The following is a 26,361-nucleotide window of genomic DNA, read 5'->3' as shown; positions in this document are numbered from 1 at the left end:
TATTACTAACAGTTGGATAATCCGAGGTAGGTAGTAGTTCCAGAAGGCCTGGTACATGCAAGTGCATGGGGTTGGGCTCCTGTAACCCCTGCATCAGCCTCCACGGCCGGTGTAGCTGTGCCCATCAAGCCAGGACTTACCGCAGCTGCTGACAGAATTAGGCCAATGTCAGTCAACTGAGTCATTTTGTCTACTTGGTGGTTTAGTGGCTGCTGCTTCCTGGCGGGCATAAACGTGTGATGCCGAGATCACGCTTCATGCCTGCTTCCGTGCATCTGTGCACGTGGCTCTACCCCAGACTTCTCTCTCTAACCTTTTTCTTTCAAGTGCCTGACCAGCCAGTCAGGCTATTGGCTATGCTCATGAAGTCCTCTATATTCTAATGTTGGGACCTTTTGCATTGAGCACAGTCAGTGACCATGCACACCATTTAAGGGTCCACTGATTAGGAAAGTTTTCCTTCTTCATGGTCTTTGAGATCCACTCCTAACTGATAGTCTGTGGTGCGGCCACCACATATTTTTGACTTGCCCACATATTGAGCCAACCCGTCCGTAGACCAAGCTTGGGATTTTTCTCCCTCTTTTGGTTGGCTGTACAGAACTTGCCCCCCTTCCCCCAACACACACAGAACCACCCTAGTAAGTGGAGGGAGTCAGATACTGAGATGACCATGGTGACGTTGGGATCTAGGCTACATGCCTTTGCAGCTTGCTTGTGCCTTGTGGTTCTGCTTGTTTTCCATCCCAGGTGGATCTTATAATGGATTATTACTGGGCCTACTTGCCTGTTTGAGGGTCAAACAAGACGAAGGACAACACATGAAGGATATTTCTAGAGGCATGGTCCCTTGGTATCTTATTGTCAAACGTTTTTTCTCTGCTAGGGCTCAGTAGCATGCCAGGAGCTGGTTTTTCCAAAAATGTGTAATTCTCTGCTCTAGATGGTATGACTTCGCTCTGGAACCTGAGATCTGTGCAGTGATCTTTCCCCTGGCATTCACTGTAAACTGTGTACTGCATTTTCCCTACCACTGACCCAAACGATACAGTGAGGTCTGCCGGTGTCTATGGCCACCACGACAGGACTGACATGCCCAACCTGGATCTGCTGCAGAGCTCTGTCCTCGTCTAAGCCTTGCGTGGAGTTGGAAGCTTCTCATGTAATATGAAGGACCAGAACATTGAGCTTGGGTAAGTATTGCCTTCAGAACCCGCAGGGGCATAGCAGCTGTCCGTGCTTCCTCCTTCGTGGTAAGGCTTAAAAGATACAGCAGCTTGTTGTTATTTACTTTAGAGGGGATGTTCTAGCAAACCTCTGACCACCAGACCTCTAAACCGAAGTGGCAAATTTCTCAGTGTTCAGGATTTCTCACTCTGAACTCCATGTGTCTTACCAGGCCTTGCCATATGTATTAGCGGCCTTGAACTCACCCCACCCAATCAGCATGATAACCCTGAGATGACGGGTCAGTGTGGTGGTCTGTGGGAATGACTGCATGGAATCATTGGGAGAAAAGAGTAGAATCTAGCATGACATTCAGGAATAATTCTGCATTCGCACTGCAGAATGGAGTCCTCAAGGAAGCTCCTGTTTTGTTGATGATCAGGACTGATCACTCCAGAATCTATAGAATTATGGGCATCACTGGGAATCCACAACTTTCAGAAATCCACATCCACACAAATACAAAGTGCTGTCACTATTGCCAGAGCCTCCAGGCCCACGTATCTGCTCAGATGGGGCCTGGCAGCATGGGTGTCCAAGAACCTGCTCCTCCGTGTCCACAAGAAGAGACTCCCCACCGGCACCTCTCTCATTCTGCTGAAAGATCCTCCCCTGGGCCAGACAGAGGATGAAACTGGCAGACAGCCTATGCCGGCTTCACATCCAGGCTCCAGACCTCACACGTGTGTATCTGACTGGCTGAATGTAATTCACGTTGAGAAGTCCTTTCGAAGTCTAGGAAATGCAGTAGCTTTCTATCCAGAGTAGAAGGCAGAGTAGAAGGAGGGGGAAGAGGATGTTGGGCACGTGTCTGCCATTTCCATCTCCGGAAGTACCTGTTTCAGCACCTTCATGTGCTGGTTCTCCATAATTGTTGGGTCTGCTTGTTTAAAGCACGTATTCATAATTTAAGGGTAAGTTTCCCATAGTCAAGTGGCATATGATTAATATTCTACATGTGGACTAATGGTCATTTTGTCCATGGATCCAGCTGGGAATTCCTCTGCTTGTCTGATTATAACCCTGTGGGACTCACTCCTGAAGTCCATGCTGCCCAGGACACTGGCCTCCAGCCACGTGTGGCTGAGCACCTGAAATAGGGCCAGTCCAGATTGGGCTGTGTTTTGAGGATAAAATAAACAGTAGATTCCAAAGGCCTAGCATAAAAAATGTAGAATACCTCATTAATAATGTCTGTGCTGACTATATGGTGACATGGTAATATTTTAGGGAGATTGGATTAAATAAAAGATACCATTATTAAGTCTTTATTTTTACACTTTTTAATTTGGCTATTAGAACCTAGATGTCCATCAACAGATGAATGGATCAAGAAGATGTGGTATATATACACAATGGAATACTATGCAGCCATCAAAAGAAATGAAATCTTGCCATTTGCGACGACGTGGATGGAACTAGAGCGTATCATGCTTAGTGAAATGAGTCAATCAGAGAAAGACAACTATCATATGATCTCCCTGATATGAGGACATGGAGAAGCAACATGGGGGGGGTAGGGGGATAGGAGAAGAATAAATGAAACAAGATGGGATTGGGAGGGAGACAAACCCTAAATGACTCTTAATCTCACAAAACAAACTGGGGGTTGCTGGGGGGAGGTGGGATTGGGAGAGGGGGAGCGGGCTATGGACATTGGGGAGGGGAGGCGAACCATAAGAGACTATGGACTCTGAAAAACAACCTGAGGGTTTTGAAGGGTCAGGGGTGGGAGGTTGGGGGAACAGGTGGTGGGTGATGGGGAGGGCACGTTTTGCATGGAGCACTGGGTGTTGTGCAAAAAGAATGAATACTGTTAGGCTGAAAAAAAAAAAAAAGAAAAATTAAAATTACGTATGTGGCTCACATATTTCTTTTGGACAGCAGTGCCTCAGATGAAGAACATCTACAGTTCTCCTCAGAGTGAGCTGGGCAGGGCCCTGCAGGGGTGTTCTGCTGGGAGGGCTGCGAACGGCAGACGGGTTTCCTGAACTTGGTCTTCTGAGTGTGTGTGTGTGTCCCCCACCCTGAGGGAGGGCCTTCCTACCACACTTAGGTTCTGTCTCTCTGGTCTTAATTTTCCACACAATAGTGTAGATGAGGTAATTTTTTAAAACTCATTAAAAATGTTATGAGATGCTACAAAGAAATAGAGCTGTGTCTGCCTCGGATATTAGCTCTTTCTCCTCCATTCCCACTGTGCTCTGACTTCTTCCCTGGAACGTCTTGTTCTCTCTGGACAACCTTGAACACAGAACTCAGTGCAGCTTCCGGCCCACGAAACCATTCCCAGAAGCACAGGGAGCAGCCCAGATGGCATTCTTGCAGATCTCTTAGGGAAGCCGGAGGGAGGGCTTTGAATTTCACACTCACAGTAAAAAAACACGACCCCCCCACTCCGCTCCTGCTCCCCGTTAGGCCTTTTTAATCTTTTCCTGAGTCCCTTCTCTGCCAGTCCATAGGGGTTCTCTATCCCTCCCACCCTGGCACCCACTCCTCCCCATCTTCCTGCCTCCTGCCCTTTCTCCCTCCCCAGGACTCTCCCTGGTTAGAGTTTCTCATCCTTTTATTAGGCGGAACAATTTAATTGCTGTATTGTGTTACTTGAGCATTTCCTTAGGGCCTCATACTCCAAAGAGAGTAATTTCTTTTGAATAAATACAACGTCTCCCTAAGAGGAATTTTGGGGAATATGATTTTCTTCATTTCATTACACAGAATAAATTGGATAAGTTTAAAAAGTAAAGGTTTTCAATGCTAAGAAATTTGGTAAATATAATAAGGAGCTTTACCAAGTCCCAAGTCTTCTTAGTGTAAGATAGCCTTTCTGTAGCCACATCTGGGCCGGTAAAGCCTCCTGTGGCTTGTGCCCGCCTTTGTGAATCTTCATTTGGGTCGGACCAGACCGGTTGTTCCATTATCAGGAGTTGTCTGTCAGTTTGGGGACAAAGGCTGTCTTCTCTTTCTAACTTAAACTCTCCTTGGGGTCATTAATACTTTTTCTCTGAGAACTGGTTTCTTGATTAAGGTCAAAAATAGGTCACTTGTGGGTCTCTGTTCTGTCAACCCCCTGAACTCTGGTCTGTGACCTAGTCCTTATTGGCTCATGGTCAGCCCTCCTTGGTTTTGCCAGTTCTCAGAAATTCTAGTGTGTCTCACCTCCTAAGATAAAAATTTCGTAATCATAATCAAAATTTCATATAATCAAGGTCTTTAGAAGCTGGTCAAGCTGGAGCCCACTAGAACGATGATAGTGAAAACAGCTTCCACTTATTAGCAAGAGGCAGCAGTAGGTCTTTGACATGCTGTTGGCGTATTCTGATTCTCACAACCACACAAGGGGTGGGCGTTGTTACTGCCGTATTGTCCCGGGCAACCGAGGCTGTGAGAGATGAAGGGGTTTTCCATAAACCATACAACACTGGACTCCCAGAGGTGTGGCTCCGTGTCTGTGCTCCACATGCCTCTTCACTGCCCTTAACTCTCTGATGGGTGTCCTAGAAGCATAGGTTCTTGTGAACTAAGGGACTTGGAGACTGGCACTCCTGTACCCTCACTCAACAGTTTTGCACACTGATTACAGATGTCCCAGTTAGAGCCATTTGGATTCCAAGCAGAATTGTTTGATACACATTCAGAGACACGCCGGAGGCACAGTTAGGAAGTTGGCTTACCAAAGGATTGAAACACCTTGTCCTACCGATCTTCTAAATGAAGGTGAAGACAACGCTTTCTAGGATTACGGGCCCACTCAGGGAGGGGCAACACATGAGCTGACTTGCCACCAGCTCCTTATTTACCTGATCAGTGTATTACTATCAACTTTGAGTCGCAGAAGAAAGTCTTGAATGGGCCTCCAAGTAAGACAAATGGAAAAGAATGTTGGGAGCATGGTGGCTGTCTTGCTTACGGGCTTGGAACTGGGTCTTGGACGCACCAGGATTACTCAGCAGGAGGACAGAGCTTGCATCTCGGGAAGGGAGGAGGTGCTGTAAGGAGAAAAACAAAGTTGCTGAGCTCAAAAGACAAACTGCTTATTTCGAAGTGTTTTCTAGGACTCTCCCAGAGCAAGCTTCTCTCCCCATGGAAACCTTCCAGATGTTTCTGCCTGGTTATTGCAGATAGGTCTGTGGTATGGCACTGCCAATTAAGTGAGAGTGTACTCTGCATTTCGTAGACTTGATGGTTTTCCTGAGGGCGGTGTGATGTCTATCTCTACTGAGTCCAAAATAGATCTGCGGAACTGAGCAATCCATGCTTAATTATACATTGTTCTTTCCTATGGCCAGACCATGATTTTCTTCTTAGAAAATATACGATAGTGGAAAATATTGAGTTCTGAAATCATAAAAACCAAGAGTTCCATCATTTGTTCATTTACCACAAATATTCGTCAGAGACTTCTATGCTGATAACTAGCAAATGTTGTAAGCAAGACTGGGAATGTCACAGTTGTGCTGGAATGTGTATTCTAAAGAGAGGAGTTAGGCAAGAAACAAGGAATAAATGAGTAAAAGGAGTGTTGTAAGGACAAAATACAGATGACAGGATCTGTGGCAAGGAGCTACCTTACACTGACTGGGCGGTCAGGAAAGGCCATTCTTTGGAAGTGACATTTGAGACAGAAACCTCTTCTGAGTGACCAGATAGAACCAAGTAGGCCATAATAGAGGGCAGGGATTTGGCATGTTATTTTCCCTGAAAAAGATCAGACAGTAAGTGTTTTAGTCTTCACAGCCTGTGTCGTCTGTCTTAACTCTTCAACTCTGACATTACAGTGTAAGTGCAGCAGTAGATAGGTGTATGGGTGTGGGGTGTGCCAATAAAACTTTATTAAACAGGCAGAGGTAGAGGAGTTGAATTTGGCCCACAGGCCATGATTTGCCATTCTCTGATCTAGGGGAAAGAGCATAGGGGGCATAGCAAGTTGGAAGACCCAAAGCTGGGTTCATGCTTTGTCTTCTTGGAACAGAAGGAAGAGGTGTGGCTGGAGGGGGAGGTGAACCGGGGTAAGAACTAGTAGTTGGAGATACAGGGAATGGTCAGGTAGGTCTTTGTATACCTGGAGAAGACATTGGCCCTTAATCCTAACTCCAGAGGGAAGCCTCCAAAATAACTGAATCGCGATGGCGACGGGTCTGATCTACATTGTTTCAAGGTTCCAGGGGCTGAGTGGTGACTGTTAGATGGTATGGGAGTTAAGGAGACGTCTTAGGAAGCTGTTTGAGGAATCCAGGCAAAATATGGTCGTGAAGACAGGGAACACCGTGCAGAGGTAATAGTTTGAATCACTCTCCACAGTCCCTTAACTGTATATAACTTTGAGCTTCATTTCCTTCGATAGCTAAGTACAGATAAAATTTCTATTTGTTAGGACAAAATAAGATTATAAGTCAAATGTCCAACACATGGTTAGCTTTCAATTATACTGGTTATTTCCCCATCTTTGTCTATAGATCAAATATTTTCTCCTTTCTCCTGTCCTTCCTTTTTTCCTCCTTCCATTTCTTTCTTTCTATAGATATTTAATGGTGAACTAGTTTGCACAAAACAGGGTACTTGGTACGTAATCACACTGGGAGACCTAGAGGTATCTTGCCTTTAAACAAGTGCTAGCTTATGTAGTTGTATGCCCCCAAAAACCAAAACTTAAGATTTTTCCTTTTTGTGTTTCTCTTTATTATTATTATTTTTTTTTTTTAGTAAGACAAGCTGCCATTTTGAAGTTCCATATATTTATGTAAACGATAATGGAGAAGAAGTCACCTTGGGGAAGATGTCATTTGTTTTGGGAAGAATTACTTAAAGAATCACAGTGATTCTGAAAATATATTAGAAGTTATATCCTGGGGTAAGAGAAAACATGTATAAATTTTCTATGACCTGACAAAAATGCCTTAACCCATAACCCTTGCAAGTATGCAGCATGAGAAGGCGGCTGGGAAAGGAAGATTATTAACATATTCACAGTGATTAAAGTAGTAAGTCAGGATTCAAGATCGCTTCTTCCAACCCATCATCATGGCTGGGGCAGGGCAGATGAATCATGAGTCAGACTTTGTTCCAACTCTTACTGTCCTATTCATCTTTTGCATTTGTACTTTGAACAAAATTTAAAATTAAAGCCCAAATTCATCCTGCATTTTCCCATTGAGTGATTTACCGTCCTTGGACAGATTATTTCCAGCTAACTCTCAATTATCCATCTTTACGATGCAGGATAGCATCGGAAAATACACTAATTTCAAATCAGCTATGGACTGGCTAGCTTCATGTTGTTGGACAGGTCCCTTAAAATTTTTCAAACTCTCCTGCCTCATTTATAAAATAAGTTACTAGATCATTTCCAGGTCTCTTCTAGCTCAGTGATTCCACAAAAGGGCCAAACCGCAGATCTGCACTATAACTTGGGGGGTCTGCGAGGGCGAGGGAAGAGGCAGTAAAAGTAAATGCTAATCGGGTATAAGAGGAGACCCGGGAAAAGTTGTTTCTAGAGAAAACCCTCTATAGCTCTGTTTTTAAACTATGCCCTACCCGTGTTACGTGTTTTAAATTACTTGGTTGGGAAAATTTTCATAAACCATCAACAAATTTTTAGTCCTTGATCATAACTATTTGCCGCGTACCCAAGCCCCATTATGCACAGTTCCTGAGAATCCAGTCCCAGGAGAAAAGAGCCGAAATGCCTTCAGATAGCAGCTTACAGCAACAGGCATATCAATCTGGATACTTGTTTATAAGAAAGATAGACGTTCTTTCTCCTTATTGGAATACCTGTACGGGGAGTGTTAAGGCGCAAAATGACTGAAAGTAATTAGAATGGTTTTTTTAAGGGAAAGGAATAGTTATTAGAAGAGAGATTTGAGGTTAATGCACGGAAGGAGAAGGATTAACTCTAGGTTCACATTCATTACGTGGAAGGAAAAAAAATCCCCAGACCATGTGTGTGCACTCTGGGGATTTCACATGCAGAGAGGACCTGCACGTCAGGGCATCCATGAACACCACATTTTTGCATTTTACGGAAACTGGTATTCATATTAAATCTGTTTCATGTGAGGATGAGCCAAAATGGATTATTTTAAAAAATAGAAGCGACATTTTCTGAGTTGTTTTTTTTTTGTACTGAAGAAAATGAGGTGGCTGTCCAAATGCTAAAAACTAATGACTGAAGAAAATAGTGAACATCTATATGATGGTTTATGATGAAGCTTTAAAGTATTATCTTTAGGAAGAGTCTGCAACAATATGGAGAAAATCTTTTACTATATTAAGTGAAAAAAGCAAAGAGTGACTCTCTGTATAAAATCATCTCAGTAATGTAAAAAACAAAGCCTGGAAGAAATGTGTTTTACTAACATGTCCAGTTGGACTTTGTGTGTGTGTGTGTGTGTGTGTGTGTGTGTGTGTGTGTGTGTGTGTTTTATTTTATTTTATTTTTTTCAGTATTTAAATTTATTTATTTTTTTCTGCGTAACAGTATTCAGTGTTTTTGCACAACACCCAGTGCTCCATGCAATATGTGCCCTCCCTATTACCCACCACCTGTTCCCCCAACTTCCCACCCCCGACCCTTCAAAACCCTCAGGTTGTTTTTCAGAGTCCATAGTCTCTTATGGTTCGCCTCGCCTTCCAATTTTTTTTTTTATAAACATATAATGTATTTTTATCCCCAGGGGTACAGGTCTGTGAATCGCCAGGTTTACACACTTCACAGCACTCACCATAGCACATACCCTCCCCAATGTCCATAACCCCCTCCCCCTCTCCCAACCCCACCTCCCCCCAGCAACCCCCAGTTTCTTTTGTGAGATTAAGAGTCATTTATGGTTTGTCTCCCTCCCAATCCCATCTTGTTTCATTTATTCTTCTCCTATCCTCCTAATCCCCCATGTTGCATCTCCATGTCCTCATATCAGGGAGAGCATATGATAATTGTCTTTCTCCGATTGACTTATTTCACTAAGCATGATACCCTCTAGTTCCATCCACGTTGTCGCAAATGGCAAGATTCCATTTCTTTCGATGGCTGCATAGTATTCCATTGTGTATATATACCATATCTTCTTTATCCATTCATCTGTTGATGGACATCTAGGTTCTTTCCATAGTTTGGCTATTGTAGACATTGTTGCTATAAACATTCAGGTACACATGCCCCTTTGGATCACTGTGTTTGTATCTTTAGGGTAAATACCCAATAGTGCAATTGCTGGGTCATAGGGTAGTTCTATTTTCAACATTTTGAGGAACCTCCATGCTGTTTTCCAGAGTGGTTGCACCAGCTTGCATTCCCACCAACAGTGGAGGAGGGTTCCCCTTTCTCCGCATCCTCGCCAGCATCTGTCATTTCCTGACTTGTTAATTTTAGCCATTCTGACTGGTGAGAGGTGATATGTCATTGTGGTTTTGATTTGTATTTCCCTGATGCCGAGTGACGTGGAGCACTTTTTCATGTGTCTGTTGGCCATCTGGATATCTTCTTTGCAGAAATGTCTGTTCATGTCCTCTGCCCATTTCTTGATTGGATTGTTTGTTCTTTGGGTGTTGAGTTTGCTAAGTTCCTTATAGATTTTGGATACTAGCCCTTTATCTGATATGTTGTTTGCAAATATCTTCTCCCATTCTGTCAGTTGTCTTTTGGTTTTGTTAACTGTTTCCTTTGCTGTGCCAAAGCTTTTGATCTTGATGAAATCCCAATAGTTCATTTTTGCCCTCGCTTCCCTTGCCTTTGCCAACGTTCCTAGGAAGATGTTGCTGTGGCTGAGGTCAAAGAGGTTGCTGCCTGCATTCTCCTCAAGGATTTTGATGGATTCCTTTCTCACATTGAGGTCCTTCATCCATTTTGAGTCTATTTTCGTGTGTGGTGTAAGGAAGTGGTCCAATTTCATTTTTCTGCATGTGGCTGTCCAATTTTCCCAGCACCATTTATTGAAGAGGCTGTCTTTTTTCCATTGGACATTCTTTCCTGCTTTGTCGAAGATTAGTTGACCATAGAGTTGAGGGTCTATTTCTGGGCTCTCTATTCTGTTCCATTGATCTATGTGTCTGTTTTTGTGCCAGTACCACGCTGTCTTGATGACGACAGCTTTGTATCCAGTTGGACTTTTAAAATCACCCCCATATTCTGTATTTTGTTTTTCTAGAATGGGCATACATTACTTTAGAATTGAGAAATGAAATACTCTGAAAACCTTGTGTTGTGATCTGTGGGATTCTCGAATATATAGGGAACCTGTTGTATTGTTTTAAAAGGAACAGCTGTGTGTTGATGCAAAGAATCACAAGATCTCTAGTAGCAATATGCAGAAAGTAGGGATGATCTTTTCTGAAAAAGGTAACATTGGGAATGATTATTACAGGATATCCTATTACTGGTATCCCTGCAGAGTTTGTCTTCTGGCTTTCCCAGGCCACAGGCACCAGAAGGTTCTTTCAGTCTTCTTAAAGGAGGAGAAAGCCGGGCTAAGGGAGGTAGATTGTGAGGCTACTGAGCATCAGCCAGCAGTGCAAATACACAAAAAATTACCAACAGGAAACAAAAATCTCCCTACGTTAAAACCAAAATTAATGTAATGCCTGCCACGGAGGAAGGCTCTTTGCTCCTTCTCAATGAGACCTTTTCTAGTTGACGTGGACCCCTTTTGCCACCTGGTCTTCAATCAGCCACCAGAACGCTGCTCATTAATTTCAAGTCTCAGTCCTCAGTCTTCCGTTTCTCTCTGTGTGACCTCTCCCTCAGAGAAAGCCTTTATTCCCACAGCTTGACTCTTCACCTTCTCTGGATGGCTCCCCAATCTCTATTCTCAGAGATTCTCACCTACATTTCCAAACTTCTGCTGATTATTTCCACTTAAAGTCTTCATAAGCACCTCAAATCCATCGTGTTTACAACTGAACTCACCCATATTACATATTTTTATGAATCACCTCATGCTGTTTCTACTGAGAATGAGAAGAGTGATTTTGCATTCTGTCCTATTCTTCAAGCTCCATATTGAATCTGGGACCAGAGCCCGATTTATTCTTTGTGATACTCATGTAATATGTAACACTTTTTCCTCCATTCATGCTCTCATCATTTTCGTTCAGGTTCCAGTCATCTCATTATTGACGACATTATGAAAACATGGAAAGAATAGTCTGAATGTGGTATAAGGGTCTCTGTTTAAGGCTTAGTTGTGTTGCCACTGGGATTCAGACATGTCAGGGTCAGGCCTACAAGAATCCTTCACATAAAATACTTTGCGATAGAAGTTCTGTGATTCATACAGGGAGAGAGAAAGAAGGGTGAAGGAGGAGGCTGGAGAGGCATGTTTTCTGTTTCCTAGTGTGGTGTCTGGAAGAGGGGCTGTGAGACAGCTGGTTTCATGGGCAATGTTACGCATAAGCAAGTCTGTCTCTGCTGTCAGGTAATAGGGAACGACGCAGTTTGGGAAAGTTTCTCTACTCTTGAGACCAGGGACACAGCGGAAGTCAGCATAGGGCCTGTTGCCAAAATCCCTAGACATAATTGAATCAAATGACTCAAGGAAGCAATACACAGAAGTCGGTAGTGATGTACGTGCTTGTGGGTATAGGCGGTTAGATCTTAAGCATGTCAGGTTCCTGAATGGGAATAGTCAATAGTACACATGTAGAACTAATTTTTGACAAAGGTGTCAAAGCTATTCAGTGCAGAAAGGATAATCTTTTCAAAAGAGGAAATTGTAATAATAATAATAATAATATCCATATGTAAAACAAAATGAACCTTGACCTAACCCTCCCATCTTACATAAAACTCAAATGTATTCTAGATCTGTTTGTGTAAAACCTAAGACTCTGAAACTTTCAGGAGAAAATATTCATGAACTGGAGTTAGGCAGCAGGTTTTCAGATATGATACAAAAACATTAAAGACAAAACTTAGGGGGAAGCAAGCTCCCTGCTCAGTTGTTAAGCATCTGCCTTTGGCTCAGATCATGATCCCAGGGTCCTGGGATCGAGCCCCGAATCAGGCTTCCTGCTTGGCAGGAAGCCTGCTTCTCCCTCTCCTACTGTCCCTGCTTATGTTCCCTCTCTCACTGTCTCTCTGTCAAATAAATAAATAAAATCTTTTAAAAAATAAAGACAAAATCAATAAATTGAACTCCAGAATTTAAAAATCTTTGTGAAATAAGATATGCAAAAGACTGGAATGAGATATTTGCAGATAACTTATTTAATAATTGATCTTATATCCAGAATATATAAAGAACTCTGAACATTTAAGAGCAGGAAAACAATTCAGTTAAAAAAAAATGGCACAATATCTGATCAGACCTATCACCAAAAAGATATAAGGATGATAAACACATGAAATGCTGTTCAACCTTGTTAGCCATTAGATCAATAATAAGTCAAAACACTAATGTAACTATATACCTATCAGAATGGTTAAACTAAAAACTGACCATTTCAGCAGGTTACAAGGGCACAGAGCCACAGGGATTTTCATATTGGGAAAGCACATTGGTACAGGCATTCTGGAAAAGTTTGACCATTTCTTTTCTTTTTTTTTTTTAAGATTTTATTTATTTATTTGACAGAGAGGTCACAAGTAGACAGAGAGGCAGGCAGAGAGAGAAAGAGGGAAGCAAGCTCCCCACTGAGCAAAGAGCTCGATGCAGGGCTCGATCCCAGGACTCTGGGATCATGACCAGAGCCGAAGGCAGAGGCTTTAACCCACTGAGCCACCCACGCACCCCCAGTCTGACGGTTTCTTATAAAGTTAAACACACACTTATCCTATGACCTAGCACCCTATTCTTTATTAGTGAGCCAAATAAGCAGTCACTAGAAAAGCTAAATGAAGAGACCCACTCAAAATGCTTTGAAAAGGGGTGCCAGGGTGGCTCAGTCAGTTAGGTGTCCCACTTGGTTTTGGCTCAGGTCATGAGATGGAGCCCGTGTTGGGGTCTGAGCACCATACTGAGTCTTCTTGAGATTCTCTCCTTCTCCCTTTGCCCCTCCCCACATACTTGCTCACTTTCTTGTGCTCTTCCTAAAAATCTTAAAAAACAAAACCAAACAAACAGACAAAAAAACCAAACTATGGAAAAACCAAAATGTAATCTTAAGGTATGTTCAGATAACCCATAGGAAGGCATGAAAAAGAAAACAAAATAAAGTGTCCTTGCACTCTGACATGTCAGTAATTACGTCAAATGGTCTAAATAGGTCCCCTTAAAACAGATTGGTGTGGTGGGTTAATAACATGACCCAACTATATACTCTCCACAAGAAACTAACTTTAATGTGATACAGGCTGGTAGAAAAAAAAATAACCATAGTGTAAACATCAGAAGAAAGTAGGACTGGCTATATTAATAACAGGTAAAGTAGACTTTAGAGAAAAAAGTACCAGGGATTGTAGTTTTGTGGAGGAAGCCCACAGAGAAGACTTCTGTTGATATTAATCTTGATTGCCTGGATAAGGTGGTTTTATAGGTTTCTGAAATAAGTTACTCTTTATATCCCACCTCCCCACCATATCCTTTGGAATGATGTCACTATGTGCATCGCAAGTTACTCTTAATACAGCTATGTTCCACCTCCTTGAGAGTAGAGTACAGACATTATTTGGAGTTCTTCCAAAAAGACTTGTCTACTCTCCACCATGTATTTCTAGCACATCAGTATGGACTCGGATGTATTTTATCTTTTGGTGTGTAATCTGGTACTACTTAGTTGCTCACATTGGCGATTGCATCCCATTGGCAGCCCCAAACTGCTGAGTTGTTGGATCACATTTGTATTTTCAGGCTCCAGAAGATGCTTCAGGCTCGTCTTGCCCTAGTTCTTGCCCTAGTTCAGGGTAGCTCTTTGTCCAAGATTCCAAGCTTCTTTCATTGGAGAGCGGTATTAGAAACCAAGATCTGTGTCTCTGTAATCCATTGCCACAGAGATCATTTCTAGTCTTTTCCTCTTGCTTGTCTGTAACGTCCCACACGAACCATGGAAAACCTGGTTTCCACCATCTGCTATCCATTTTCATATGGTTCAGTTCCAGTATACCTTTATAGCATGGCAACGATTGTTAACCTGGACCTCTGTGGGTAACAACTTTAAAAATTAGAAGATGGTGCTTTTGTGGAGTTCCTTTTGCTTTTAGTTTTCATAGACTTTGCTCATTTTCAGAGTTCTCGAGGTCAGCATTTTGCCCCTACCCCCTTCAGTGGGCTTGTTTTGTGTGTTTGTAATACATTACATTCTTCTGCTTCAGCCTGAATTCTATTCTGGGATCTCAATCTCCTAAAATGATTCTCCTTTCATTTGCATACATTAAGGTTCACTCTACTGCAGGATTCTACGAGTTTTGCCAAATGCATAGTGTCGTATCCACCACCATAGTGTCATGAAGAAGAGTTTCAGTGCCCTAAAAAAATTGCCTGTGCTTCCTCTCTACAACCTTCCCTCTTTCTCAGACCTCTGGCAACCACTGATTTGTGCACAGTCTCTATAGGTTTGCCTTTTACATATTACATATAAATCTGTTTAGAGGTCAGAAATTCAGCATAATTCAATACTCTACTCTCAGTGCTTAGCACCAGACCTAATCCTCTTAACTGAGGGCCAGTCTTGCTTCTAGAGCCCTAAATAATTTTCTGATTTATTTTTATTTTGGAGAAAGTGGATGCCGAAGTTGCTTAAAGTCTTAGCTGGTTTTTTCATGAAAAAGATGTTACAGCTTGAACTTCTGCCAGAGACATACTTCCTCTGGGATGCCCATTGATTGGCTAGGGTGAGGCCCTGGTGACCCTTACAACAGGATGTAAATCGTTCCCTGGTAAAAGCTCCAGGGACAAGGTCTCATTTTCTTTGGGAGTTCTGAGGCTCTAGGGAATTCTTTAGCACATCCCTATCTGTACTGTGAATTGCCCTTGGGTGATGTTACACTCCGGGTAAACAGAAAATGTCTGTTGGCTGGTACAAACGCAAGTTCGGTTTTCACCCCCTTTTCAAATTTGGCCTTATTTGTACAGCAGAGAGCCTCATCCCTGCCTCCTTCCTAGGGTTGTTCTAAGAACCCAGTGAGAATAATGGTTGGGAAAAGTGATGGCAAGACACCACCGTATGGAAGGGTGTTTGCCATAGTGAACAGTGACCAATAATCCCAGGGAGCTAGAAGGGTGGAAAACACAGCCAAATAGTCTGAGTTCTGGGACCATTGAGCAGATCAGAGAAAGTTGTGTGGCTGGTTCCTCTGTGGGTCAGAAGGGCTGTTGAAACTTTGAACTCCATGATGTCTCATTGTGACACTGTTCCTTTTAGACAAGGTTTCCGAAAAACCTTGGTGGTCCATGTGCCAGAAGTCCACGGTCATCAGGTGTTCTGAGTGATGCCAAGCCAGAGCTGCACAGCCCTTGGACCCTAGAGACAGCCACACGCACATACAACAAAAGCCTAGTGCCCAGGGAACACACATTTATTGCACTGAACTGCTGCATGCAGGGCTCTTGCCTCTGCCCGAGGAGATAGAACTTTATGTAGATCAGAAAAAAATATCCCAAGGCATTGATGTTTGTCATTAAATATTAAGCACACTTTGTTCGTTTCTCTGTCATGTTGCATTATGGTGAGTTCCGCAGAAGCCCATCTGCCCTGCAAGACTGGGAGTTCCCTCCTTCGGGGCAGATGCAGGGCTTCTGTTGATCTGTCCCACGTCTAGCACAGTATGTGGCATAGAGAAATGACTCCATGAGTGGTGGTTGAATGACTGGCAAGCCCTTCGCCTGCATGGGGTTCCTTTTAATCATTCTCTTCCTTCCTTTGCCAGTTAATGACCTCTGCTAATTACTCAGAGCCACTGTAGATTCTAGAGAACCATATGTAGAGTTTGATTTTTTTCATGGCTTCTTTTGATCATAAAGAGAGGTATGGTAGCTCTGTTGTGGTCTGGAGAGCAGATACATGTGCTGTATGAGTTTCTGTCTGGTCTTTCAAAGGCTTTTCTGAGGGATGAACCAACCCTTGAGTTCTAGTGGAAGGTGTGTCCTGGGGCCATGGTGCCCCGTGTCTGAGATACAGCCCTCTCATTGACTCAACAGCAGGTCCTTGTTTTCCTTCCCTGGGTACTCACTTGAGCCTCAAACTCTAAATCTGTGTGATACTCCTTGACAGCCTCAGCTCCGTGCTCTGATTGTAGGATTCAGCTTCATCACACGTACATAGTTATTTCTGTGTATTACCTCCAAATACTCTACTCACATCCCGTTTCCCCTAATTTTCTTGGCTTAGAGTCTAGAGATCCTTAAAACTTCTAACACATCTCAGTGGAGCTGTGTAAGGACATGAAGGATGGCAACGATTCACGCAGATGCCTCCTATACTGAATACTAGTTTTCTTGAATCTTGGGTGATTTCCATTGTTTTTGAAAGTTAAAACTAAAATTTCTTAGTCTGGTGAATAAAGTCCTCAGAATCTGACCCTAGCCTCCACCTCTGGTCCTATCTCCCTCCACGTTCCTCCATTGTCCCTTGGTGTCAGGATGCTATTTTTTCACCTCCTGAACATTTCCCTTTCATACTTGTGACTATGTTCTTCCTTCTCTCTAGGGTTCCTTTCCTCCAATGCACGGCTCACCAGGCGCTCTCCTACAAAGGTTCTAAAGTCAGTTCACATTGCAGGGCCCCATCTCTGAGACTTTCCCAACATCTCCAACATGTTTTCTCCTTCCCCTCCTCCCCTGCTCCACTCCTCTTGCCATCTTTCGTATCATACAATCTATTCCTCCAAAAATTGGAACCATACTTTTAAATATTTATCTCTGCCACTGGAGTTTGAGCTTCTTGAAGTCAGGCAAGTGGGGTTTTTTTTCATCAGTCTTCTCCAGAATGCAGGACATGGCCCCTTCATTGCTACTACCCATTACATGGTGTCTGAATTAACAACAGTAGAACCGACCCAGGAGGATCTTTGAATGTGCCCTTAAGACTGACAAGATCTGGAATTGTGAGACTCTCTAATTAAACTGTCTATAGTCAATCACCATCTTTAATAAGCAGTTTTGCAAGAAACCAAGATAAATTAAAACAGCCAAGGGAAGAAATCTATTTTCCTTCACTATCCCATCCAGAGGCCACTCTCCCTATCCACATGGTCACTTATTACTTGATGTATCATGTATGAACAGATTCTAACAGGGTCCAGTTTGAGAAATCCTCATGCTCTTAAGTAAGAAGGAATTGTAGGGAATAAGCATACCATGGATTCTGCTTTTCCTCTCTGTTGCCTTCATAAGAAATCAAAGGTCAATGAAACGTCTTGGGCCCACACTATTTCCTGAACTTTCTTCAGGCAATTCCTGTCCTACTTTGTCTATTTACCCACAAAACCAGGGCTAATGCTTTGTCCAAGGGCTTTAAAGTTTTCTGACTCACAGTTGGATGCTGCTTCTGTCCTGCTTTCTTGTGGGGCAGGTGTCTGAGAGTCCAGGGCACATGGCTCTACTCCTAATCCTGCTGAGAGTAGATGCTAAGAGCCTCAGGAGAATGTTTCCTGTCTTGTCAGGAAGGCTTCCTGCCCATGGCCCGGAGCAGAGCATCCTTGACCTCCTTGTTCCTCAGGGTGTACACCACAGGGTTCAGCAGGGGGGTGATGACCGTGTAGGTTACCGAGATCAGCTGATCTTGATCTCTGGTGTTTTCAGACTTGGGCTTGAGGTAGGCAATGGAGGCACAGCCATAGTGGACAATGACCACCGTGAGGTGGGAGGCGCAGGTGGCGAAGGCCTTCTTCCGGCCCTCGGCTGAGGCAATCTTGAGGATGCTGGAGATGATGAGGAAATAGGAGATGAAGACAAGCCCCATGGGAACAACGAGCACAAGGACACTGATGATCACGGTCAGGATCTCATTGACGGTAGTGTCAATGCAGGAGAGCTTCATCACTGGCCGGATGTCGCAGAAGAAGTGGGCTACCTTTGTGGCGCAGAAGGGTAACCTGAACACAGATGTCACTTGTATTGTGGCCACAACCAGCCCAATGCTGCAGGCGCCCCCCACCAGCTGGACACACTCTCTCTTGTTCATAATAACTGAGTATCTCAGGGGTTTACAGATGGCCACATAGCGGTCATAGCCCATGGCTGTGAGCAGGAAGCAGTTAGTGATGCCAAAGGTTACAAAAAAGAACATCTGTGTGGCACAGCCTGCCCGTGAGATGGACTGGTTCATCCCCACAAGACTGGAGAGCATCCTTGGGAGAATGACCAGGGTGTACACGGTCTCTGAAGTAGACAGCATGCTCAGGAAGAAGTACATGGGCGTGTGGAGGTGACGGTCAGTTCGGATGATGGTCACGATGATGACGTTGCCTGCCAGAGTGAAGGCATACAGCACCAGGAACACAGCAAAAAGGGTGAGCCGGTGCTCATGGAAGCTGGAGAACCCCTGGAAAATAAACTCAGTGATGAGAGTATGGTTCTCTCTCTCCATAGAGTGGCCACTAAATCTGAAATGTGGAAGAACAGAAGGTACATAATTTCAGCAAGGCTATTGAAGCAAATTGATTGAACTTGGTTCTCAGCTGCAAACCTGGGGATACATTTCCCAGTGCATTAAAGTTTATCTCTGGGTTTACTTAAAACGCTTTTTCTCTATGGCCATCTATCACCGTTTCCTATGCATCCCACATTCCTTATTTATTTTTAGGTCATATTCCCACTTCACCCTACTTCTCTTCTTTGACATCTGGAATGCCCTTTCTCCTTTTCTCCTCTTATTTACATCTTTCCCTGTTCCTCAAGGGCTGGTGCAAGCAGTCGGTACCTCAACCTCTTTTGTGCTGTGCTGTTCTCAGTGTACATGGACGATCATCTCCCCGCTGGGACCATACTGTCTGTGCACAAATGCCCTGTAACTTCACACCTTCCACGTCTGCCTATCCACCACCTCTGGATTATGCATAAACTAGAGAATTGAAAGCAACTTAAGGATTGCCTGGAGACTTTTTTTTTTCCCTTTCCAAGATTGACTCATACCCTTGCTGATCCTTTAGGAAGTAGAAACAAAGCCAACTCAGAAAGGGTCATCTTGTTTTCAAGGAGGAAAAGGCAGGTCTTCACTGACCACCATCCTCTGCCCACTGCCTTCTGCTTGATGGAAGACCACTGGTGGTTTGCAACACTGGCTCACATTACATGGTAAACTCTGTTTCAGCTTTGCCTTCCCCAACGAAAAGGCAAATTTATAACTGCTACAACTTAGTAGCCATACACCTTCTCTGCAGAGGTAAACAGTTGGCACAGAACAGAAGACACAGCAAATTCATGCCTCCCATCTAAAGATAAAGCAGACCCTGAATATGAAAAACAGAGTTAGACTAAAGATATATCATTGTGTTGAAGGATGGGGCTCAGTCCAATTTATGTAATATTTCACATTTTTTGTCCCGTTAGACAGTAAGTTCCTGTAGGGTACTTAAATTATATTCTGATTTGCTTATGCATATTCAGAAAGACTCTTTACATAAAGTAAATCACATCAGCGATGAAAGTTAGTAGGCATGGAGACCTCCTTCAAGTTTATAAAAATTTACTTAAAAGACGTTGGCTACCAGCTGTTAATCATTTACACTAAAAATGCTAAGAGTAAAGCTGCAACGGAAGAAATCTCTGAAGAGAGAAAATCATTAGACACCAAAATATGTGGCTAAAGACATTGATCTTCTGTGAGGCATCTGGACAGAAACTAGACCGTGGGGAGGCACATGACCCCTGAGTCACAGCTCCTGAGTGTTCTAATGATGGACACGGGTGCTGCCAACAACTAATGACACTTTGTGTCCTGCTGTCCATGTGACCGTCCCACCTGAGGAAGACTTGGCCTGTTCCAAATACCAAGTAGGGTTTCTCCTGAGAACCTCTGGGCTAGGGTGACCTCTGGGCTGGATGATGTTTGTCTGTCATAAGGCGGTAGGCTGGTGCTCTGACCTGGCTAACATCCTCCACCCTTGGGAGCCTGTAATTCTTCCATGGAAATCAAGGGGAAGAAGACTGAGCACCAACTTTCGAAGATGCTGATGAGAGCTGTTAAACCACAAAAAATTAAAGCCAGCCCACGGGCAATAAGCTCCTTTTCGTTTCCTCTTCTGAAGAGCACTTACATCTGTCTGCTTAGTGCTGAGTTGCAACAGGCGTGACAGGCTGGAGGCGGCCCCGGTGGGCAGGTGCGGGGAAGAGCCCGGTGACCGAGAGAAAGGTCCATCCCAGGCGAGGCTGAGCAGGCAGCAGGCACACACTCTGTAGCGGGAATGGCAGCAGCTGGGGTGTTGCAGACATCACCACTGGCGCCTCTGTGTAAAGTCTCCGCAGCCACAGAGATGCTCTCCCAGGAGCAGCCAGCTGGGCTCCTGGGGATATCCCGAGAGCCCCAGGACGGGGGTGGGGGGAGGATGCAGACAGGCCCCTGGGGGCCTCATTATGGGAGGGGCTCATTTACCCAGCCCCAGAGTGAGCGGTCTGGGAACTTGGGGCAAGTTTTCGCTTCAAGTCAAAACAGCATTAGACAGAGCTGATTTATCTGGTTGAATTTTGCTTGTGAGACTCCGTAAGCACATCGTGGTTTTTCACAGATGGGCCTTGGAAATCCATAGTTGACAGACACAGGACGTTCAAGCTTGGGGTCCTGGAGTCCTGTCAGTTTGCGTGTCAGGAAGCATAGGGCCCTGCCCCTGCTCATTTGAAGAATCTGGTTTTCTCTTTGGAATGAAGGGAGTCCGCCCATGCCGGGGCTCTGCCGAGGGCAGTTCACGCTGCCTTTCTGCCCGCCCCACCCCCGCCCCTGGCTTTTGGAAGTGGCAGTCAGTCTGTTTAGATCCAAGGACCCTTTCTTGGGGTCAGGAAACAGACCGCTGATTACTCTTTCTCTTTGCCCAGAATGTACCCCTTTCTCCATTTGGCAAACTTCTAGTCTTTTGAGACCCGATGCCAAATTTACTTTCCCCGGAGACGTCCTATGAGCTGACTTGCCCCTTGCACATTAGCATGGTTTTCCTTCAGTGCTTGTTTGTGTCGGTTCATTCCTCAAGTGCCAAGCACGGCCCAGCCCCAGGCTGGATGCAGGGAACCGGGGAATGTAGGCCAGGCCGCTCCAGCCTTCGGGAACTCCTGTAGTTTAGGTGACAAACAATGATAGAAAAATGCGGTGAATACCGTGTGGATGTGGAACCTGGCGGCGGTCGTCCTGGGTTAGACTCTGGCCGATCATGGAAAAAGTCCTGCAGCCAAAGACCAGCTCAAGAGCTCCTGGAGTATTTACATTTCACCACTTCTAAGGGCCTCTCAAGTGCCTTAACGTACTCCTCCTGCTCAGGGGTTTCAAAGCCCCTTGCTAACTGGTCCTTAAGGATGGCTAGCTTTTACCACCAGCACTCTGCCCCTTCCTCCCGCCTGTCCGCTGACTTTGCTTCCCTGTGGGATCGATGCAGCCACGGTGGGAGGGGTGTTTAGGGTTGATGAGAAGAGGCGGGCAGATGAGATAGGATGCCCATGGCACAGGTCACGCCAGAGATCAACTGGGATTGATCTAGAAGGGTGGCAGTGGTCCAGGGAGGAGGGGCGGATGGGAGAGACATTTGGAGTGATTCGGTAGGCTTCTAAAGGAGTGTGTGGATCAAGGGAGAGGAGAGGACCAATCATTTCACAAGCTGCTATCCTCAGGTTCATTCGTGCCAACTTCCAGACATGCAGGAGAACAGATAAGTTGACCAAAATGACCACTGTGAATGCGCAGCCACTGGGTGTGATTGGTGGCTGTGAGATCCCAACAGGGAGGGAGGAAAGCTGAACCAAATAGCTCAATGCTTCGTGATGCTTTTGCTTTGGGACAAACTAGGAAGGCTTTGGACATGGGGCACTTGGGTACATGGTATAAAAATGTGGTACCTGGTGAAAACAAGAGGTTGAGCTTCAGAGTCAAATAATACTTATTAAATATTTTAACAAATGTTTGCCTCTGTCCTTCAAATGACCTCTAAAGTCTGAGGTATCAGAAGTTATGAGGAATACACTCTACTGTCCATTGTAAACTCACTGGATGTTGGCGTGAGCCGGAAATGAGCATGTGGGGTACCTGCAGAGAAGCTGGGGGACAGTCAGGAACGCCTGCTGTAAGCTTCCTCAGCTCTGCTGACCACGTTGTTTGGGGGCTAGATTCTGGAAGTTCTTACTGTGACTCCTTCATGGCATTTACATTAATGTAGGATTAATTTAGTCTAGACCTACTAATGATGCATTAGAATTGTCATGGAGTCAGCAGATGAATGGATAAAGAAGATGTGGTAGATATATATGTATATACACACAATGGAATACTATGCAGCCATCAAAAGAAATGACATCTTGTCATTTGCAATGACATGGGTGGAACTAGAGGGTATTATGCTTAGCAAAATAAGTCAGAGAAAGACAATTATTATATGATCTCCCTGATATGAGGAAATGGAGATGTAATGTGGGGGGTTTCAGGGATAGGAAAAGAATAAATGAAACAAGATGGGGTCGGGAGGGAGACAAACCATAAGAGACTCTTAATCTCACAAAACAAACTGAGGGTTGCCAGGGAGAGGGGGAGTATGGAGAGGGTGGTGGGGTTATGGACATTGGGGAGGGTATGTGCTATGGTGAGTGCTGTGAAGTGTGTAAACCTGGCAATTCACAGACCTGTTCCCCTGGGGCTAATAATACATTATATGTTTATAAAAAATTTTAAAAAATTATTAAAAAAAAAAGAATTGTCGTGGAGATTTCAGAACCCTGAGGAGGGCTCATCATAGTTTTAGCTGAGGTCAACGTTGTTCCTGAATGTCATATCCAGGCTGCTTAACAAGATAACCGTAGACTGGGTGATTAACCAGCAGACTGTTGGGTCTTACCATTCTGGAGGCTGAGAATCCTAGGTCAAGGCGCCAGAAGATTCAGTTCCTGGTGAGGGCTGCTCTCTGGATTGCAGGTAGATAGTTCTCTCTGTCTTCATACGGTAGAGGCAGAGAACTCTCTGGTGTCTCTTCTTAAGGGGCCCCAGTCCCTTCATGACCCCACCTTCATGACCTTATCCACACCTAATTCCCAAAGGTTCCATCTCCCAATGCCATTACACTGGGGATGGGGCATCAACCTGTGAATTTGGGGAGACCAGATTCAGTCCATAGCCATGATGTTATGCCTGTTCTCACACCCGACCTTATCCTTCTCATCCACAGCTGGGGGCTCTAGTTTTGTACATGTGAAAACTCCTTTTTAATTTTAAAATATTAATGGCTCTCCAGCTTTATAATAGTCAAATAACAGCGTTGTACTGTTTGTATCTATGGATAGTTCTCTTTTTCAGAATTTGCTTTTTTCCTATTTTATTTAGTAATTGATGCTTTCAAACAGATTAGGGCCCAAAAGTAGTCGCATATGTTTTTATTAGTGTGTATCCAGCCTCCACCCGAAGATCGCATCCCTGAATCCTGGGCCTCCAGGGCAACCAGGAGAGAAGTGGGAATGATACCATACATGGTTGACACGCCAGCAAGTGGGCCAGAGCACAGGAGAAGGGAGTGTGGGGTAGGAACTGAGAGGGGAGGGAAGTGGATTTATCAACACATGGCCGGTATAGCCAGGAAGTGATTCTTGCAAGACCCTGGGAGAATAGGTTTTGTGTGCTGAACTATGGGATCAGAGATGACTGGGCGAGGGACGATGGTGGGGGGCGGCCCATTGCAAAGTCCCTCGCAGGAAGAGGGAGCTCATTCTGTGAATGAGAACTCAGTTGTCAGAGCTGGCTGCGTGTCCCTATTAGGTGACCTAGAGAGGAGTGCATGGTCGGGGTGGGCAGAAGAGGAGGTGCTCACAGCTCAGTTGCTCCCATGAGCCAGGAAATGTTCTGCCCATAAGGTTTTCAGTCCTCCCAATAACCTTGGAAGATTCATCTTGCTGGCCCCAGTGTGCAGATAGGAAAAGCAGGCCAGTGAAGTTAAGTCACTTTCCTAGAATACAAGCTTATAACGGCAGACCTAGGATTGGGACGTGTGCCCCCAAGCACGTGTACTCCATCTACGTGGGGGCTATGTGGTGGCCACACGTATGGCCCCCAAGCCCATACTCTATGTATAATATACTGCCTAAGTCTCTCCTATGTCAGGTCACGAGGGAGGAGAAGTGGATGGATGCTGGGTTAGCAATCTGATGGGCATGAGCCCTATCACCCCATCACTCTCCAGAGGTCTTTGACCCACCTTATACTCTCTGCATCTTTAGGGCTGTGCTGAGTGGGGAGAAGGATGCACCAAGGCTTTCAAGGGAAAAGTATATTACGATATGTAATTCCCAAACTTCTTGACTGATTTCCAAGACCGAAGCATGTTCTGGCGGGATGCGAGCTGTGTGTAAATCCACCGTGTATGGAGCTCCTTCAACAATTATTTTAAAGAAGAGCTGGTAAAAATCATCAGCCACCTCGGTGGCTCAGTGTGGTTAAGCCACTGCCTTCAGCTCAGGTCATGATCTCAGGGTCCTGGGATCAAGTCCCCGCATCGGGCTCTCTGCTCAGCAGGGAGCCTGCTTCCCTCTTTCTCTTTCTGCCTGCCTCTCTGCCTACTGTGATCTCTCTCTGTCAAATAAATAAATAAAATCTTTAAAAAAAAATCATCAGCATGAGCCCGTAATGCGACTACAGACTTGGGGGCAGATCACGTGTTCCAGGGTCCTGATTAGGGTCTGCATGCTCTGACCTTGAGGAATTTACTTAAACTTTTCAGGCTTTAGGTTTCTCATCTGTAAAAGTAAGTTTAATAAAATACTTCCTAGGTTAATGGTGAGGATTAAATGAATAAAGTGTTTAAATTAATGCTGGCTGTCTAGAATGCATTCAGTAAAGGTACAAAAGGACTGTCACAAGTGGGGGCAAACAACCTGAAAGTCATCTCATAATAAAAGGAAAAGACGGAGGAGAGAGCTGTCTGCTGATGCCAGTTGTATTTTAGCTGCTTGCAGCTGTCCTCTTTCTCTCCTTTTCTTCCTTCCTTTCCTAACTACTGGGCACCTGCTCTGGACCAGGCACTGGGCTGGGTGCAGCAGCAGAGACATGACCCAAGCAATGGGTGCAGAGCCTGCACCTGCCTCATGTGGGAGACGAAGGGTGAATGCTCAGAACGCTCAGAAAATGGAGTGAGGGAAGCAGGTGGGATGGGTCAGAGCTCAGCCAGGATGTGGTCCAGTCACAGGCTCCCTGCAGCCTGATATGACTGAAGACTCTAGAGTTAGTCCCACCTTGAGGCACGGTGGGTGGCCTTTTGTGCCTTCTGGGTGGGAGGGAGGTATGTGTCCCCCCTCCCCTAAGAGAGCCTCCTACCAGCCAGCGGTGATTGTTCAGAGTGGGGGTGGGGCGGAGCTAGGAGCCGTGGGCACTCATGCATCCCCATTGGCTGGGGTGGGGGTGCCAGCCCATGGAGGGGACCTGGGTAGAGCAGCTGCGGAGTCTGTTAAATCACCCAGGTGTCCAGGGACGAGGGGGGGGATGGACGTGAAAGATGGGGGCTCTTTTTCTGCAACCCTCAACATCTGAGAAGTGGTTTTTACGGTTTTTGCTTTATGCTTCTCAACCAGTTTGTCAAGCGGCTATCAGAGCCCATGTCTGGTGTAGCTGTCTAGGGTCCACGCAGGTGGGAGTAGGCACACGGTAGATGAATGGAGTGGATTTTTCCTTTATTGTCATATGAAATACAGCCTAGAAAGTGTTATGTGTAAATAATGGAGGACTTGTTATTTCAGTGTTCCCGGTTTTCATGCTGAGGCCAAGTTCTGAGTCCATAAATTCCTCTGATGGATACTATATCTTCTTCCATCCTCACTCCTGGCTCACTGTCCCTTATGCCAAGGGTAAGAGGAACAAGGTTTAACCTGATAGTTCAGCTCCTGAATAGTCTTTCTCTTACTTGGTTTTCATCAAGCCTGGTAAGCCCCTCTGTTGGTCTTAGGACATCCCTCTGTCTCTTAGTGATCTTTCCCTTCCTTGTTTTACCCTATCCCCCTGTTGCTGCCTGGACTGGGTACCTGGTGCCTCTTAGCTGACAAGCTCCCTTGCTGCACCCCCTCAGCAAACTGTATTATGGAGGCTGACCAGCAC

The 26,361-nt window shown here is 44.9% G+C and overlaps 1 protein-coding gene across 1 annotated transcript; it reads right to left on the bottom strand.

Moving 5' to 3' along the window:
• Window positions 1-17,757: 17,757 nt before the first annotated feature.
• LOC123928377 (olfactory receptor 10J1) lies at window positions 17,758-18,714 on the bottom strand. The gene has a single exon (XM_045983508.1). It carries the CDS (start codon window positions 18,685-18,687, stop codon window positions 17,758-17,760), a length of 930 nt encoding a protein of 309 aa, XP_045839464.1. The 5' UTR covers window positions 18,688-18,714.
• Between the last annotated feature and the right edge of the window lie 7,647 nt (window positions 18,715-26,361).

Source organism: Meles meles, chromosome 17, assembly GCF_922984935.1.
Source record: "Meles meles chromosome 17, mMelMel3.1 paternal haplotype, whole genome shotgun sequence".
Classification (NCBI taxonomy): domain Eukaryota; kingdom Metazoa; phylum Chordata; class Mammalia; order Carnivora; family Mustelidae; genus Meles; species Meles meles.
The sequence above is the reverse complement of the archived record's forward strand: the minus strand, read 5'-3'. Positions and strand labels throughout refer to the sequence as shown.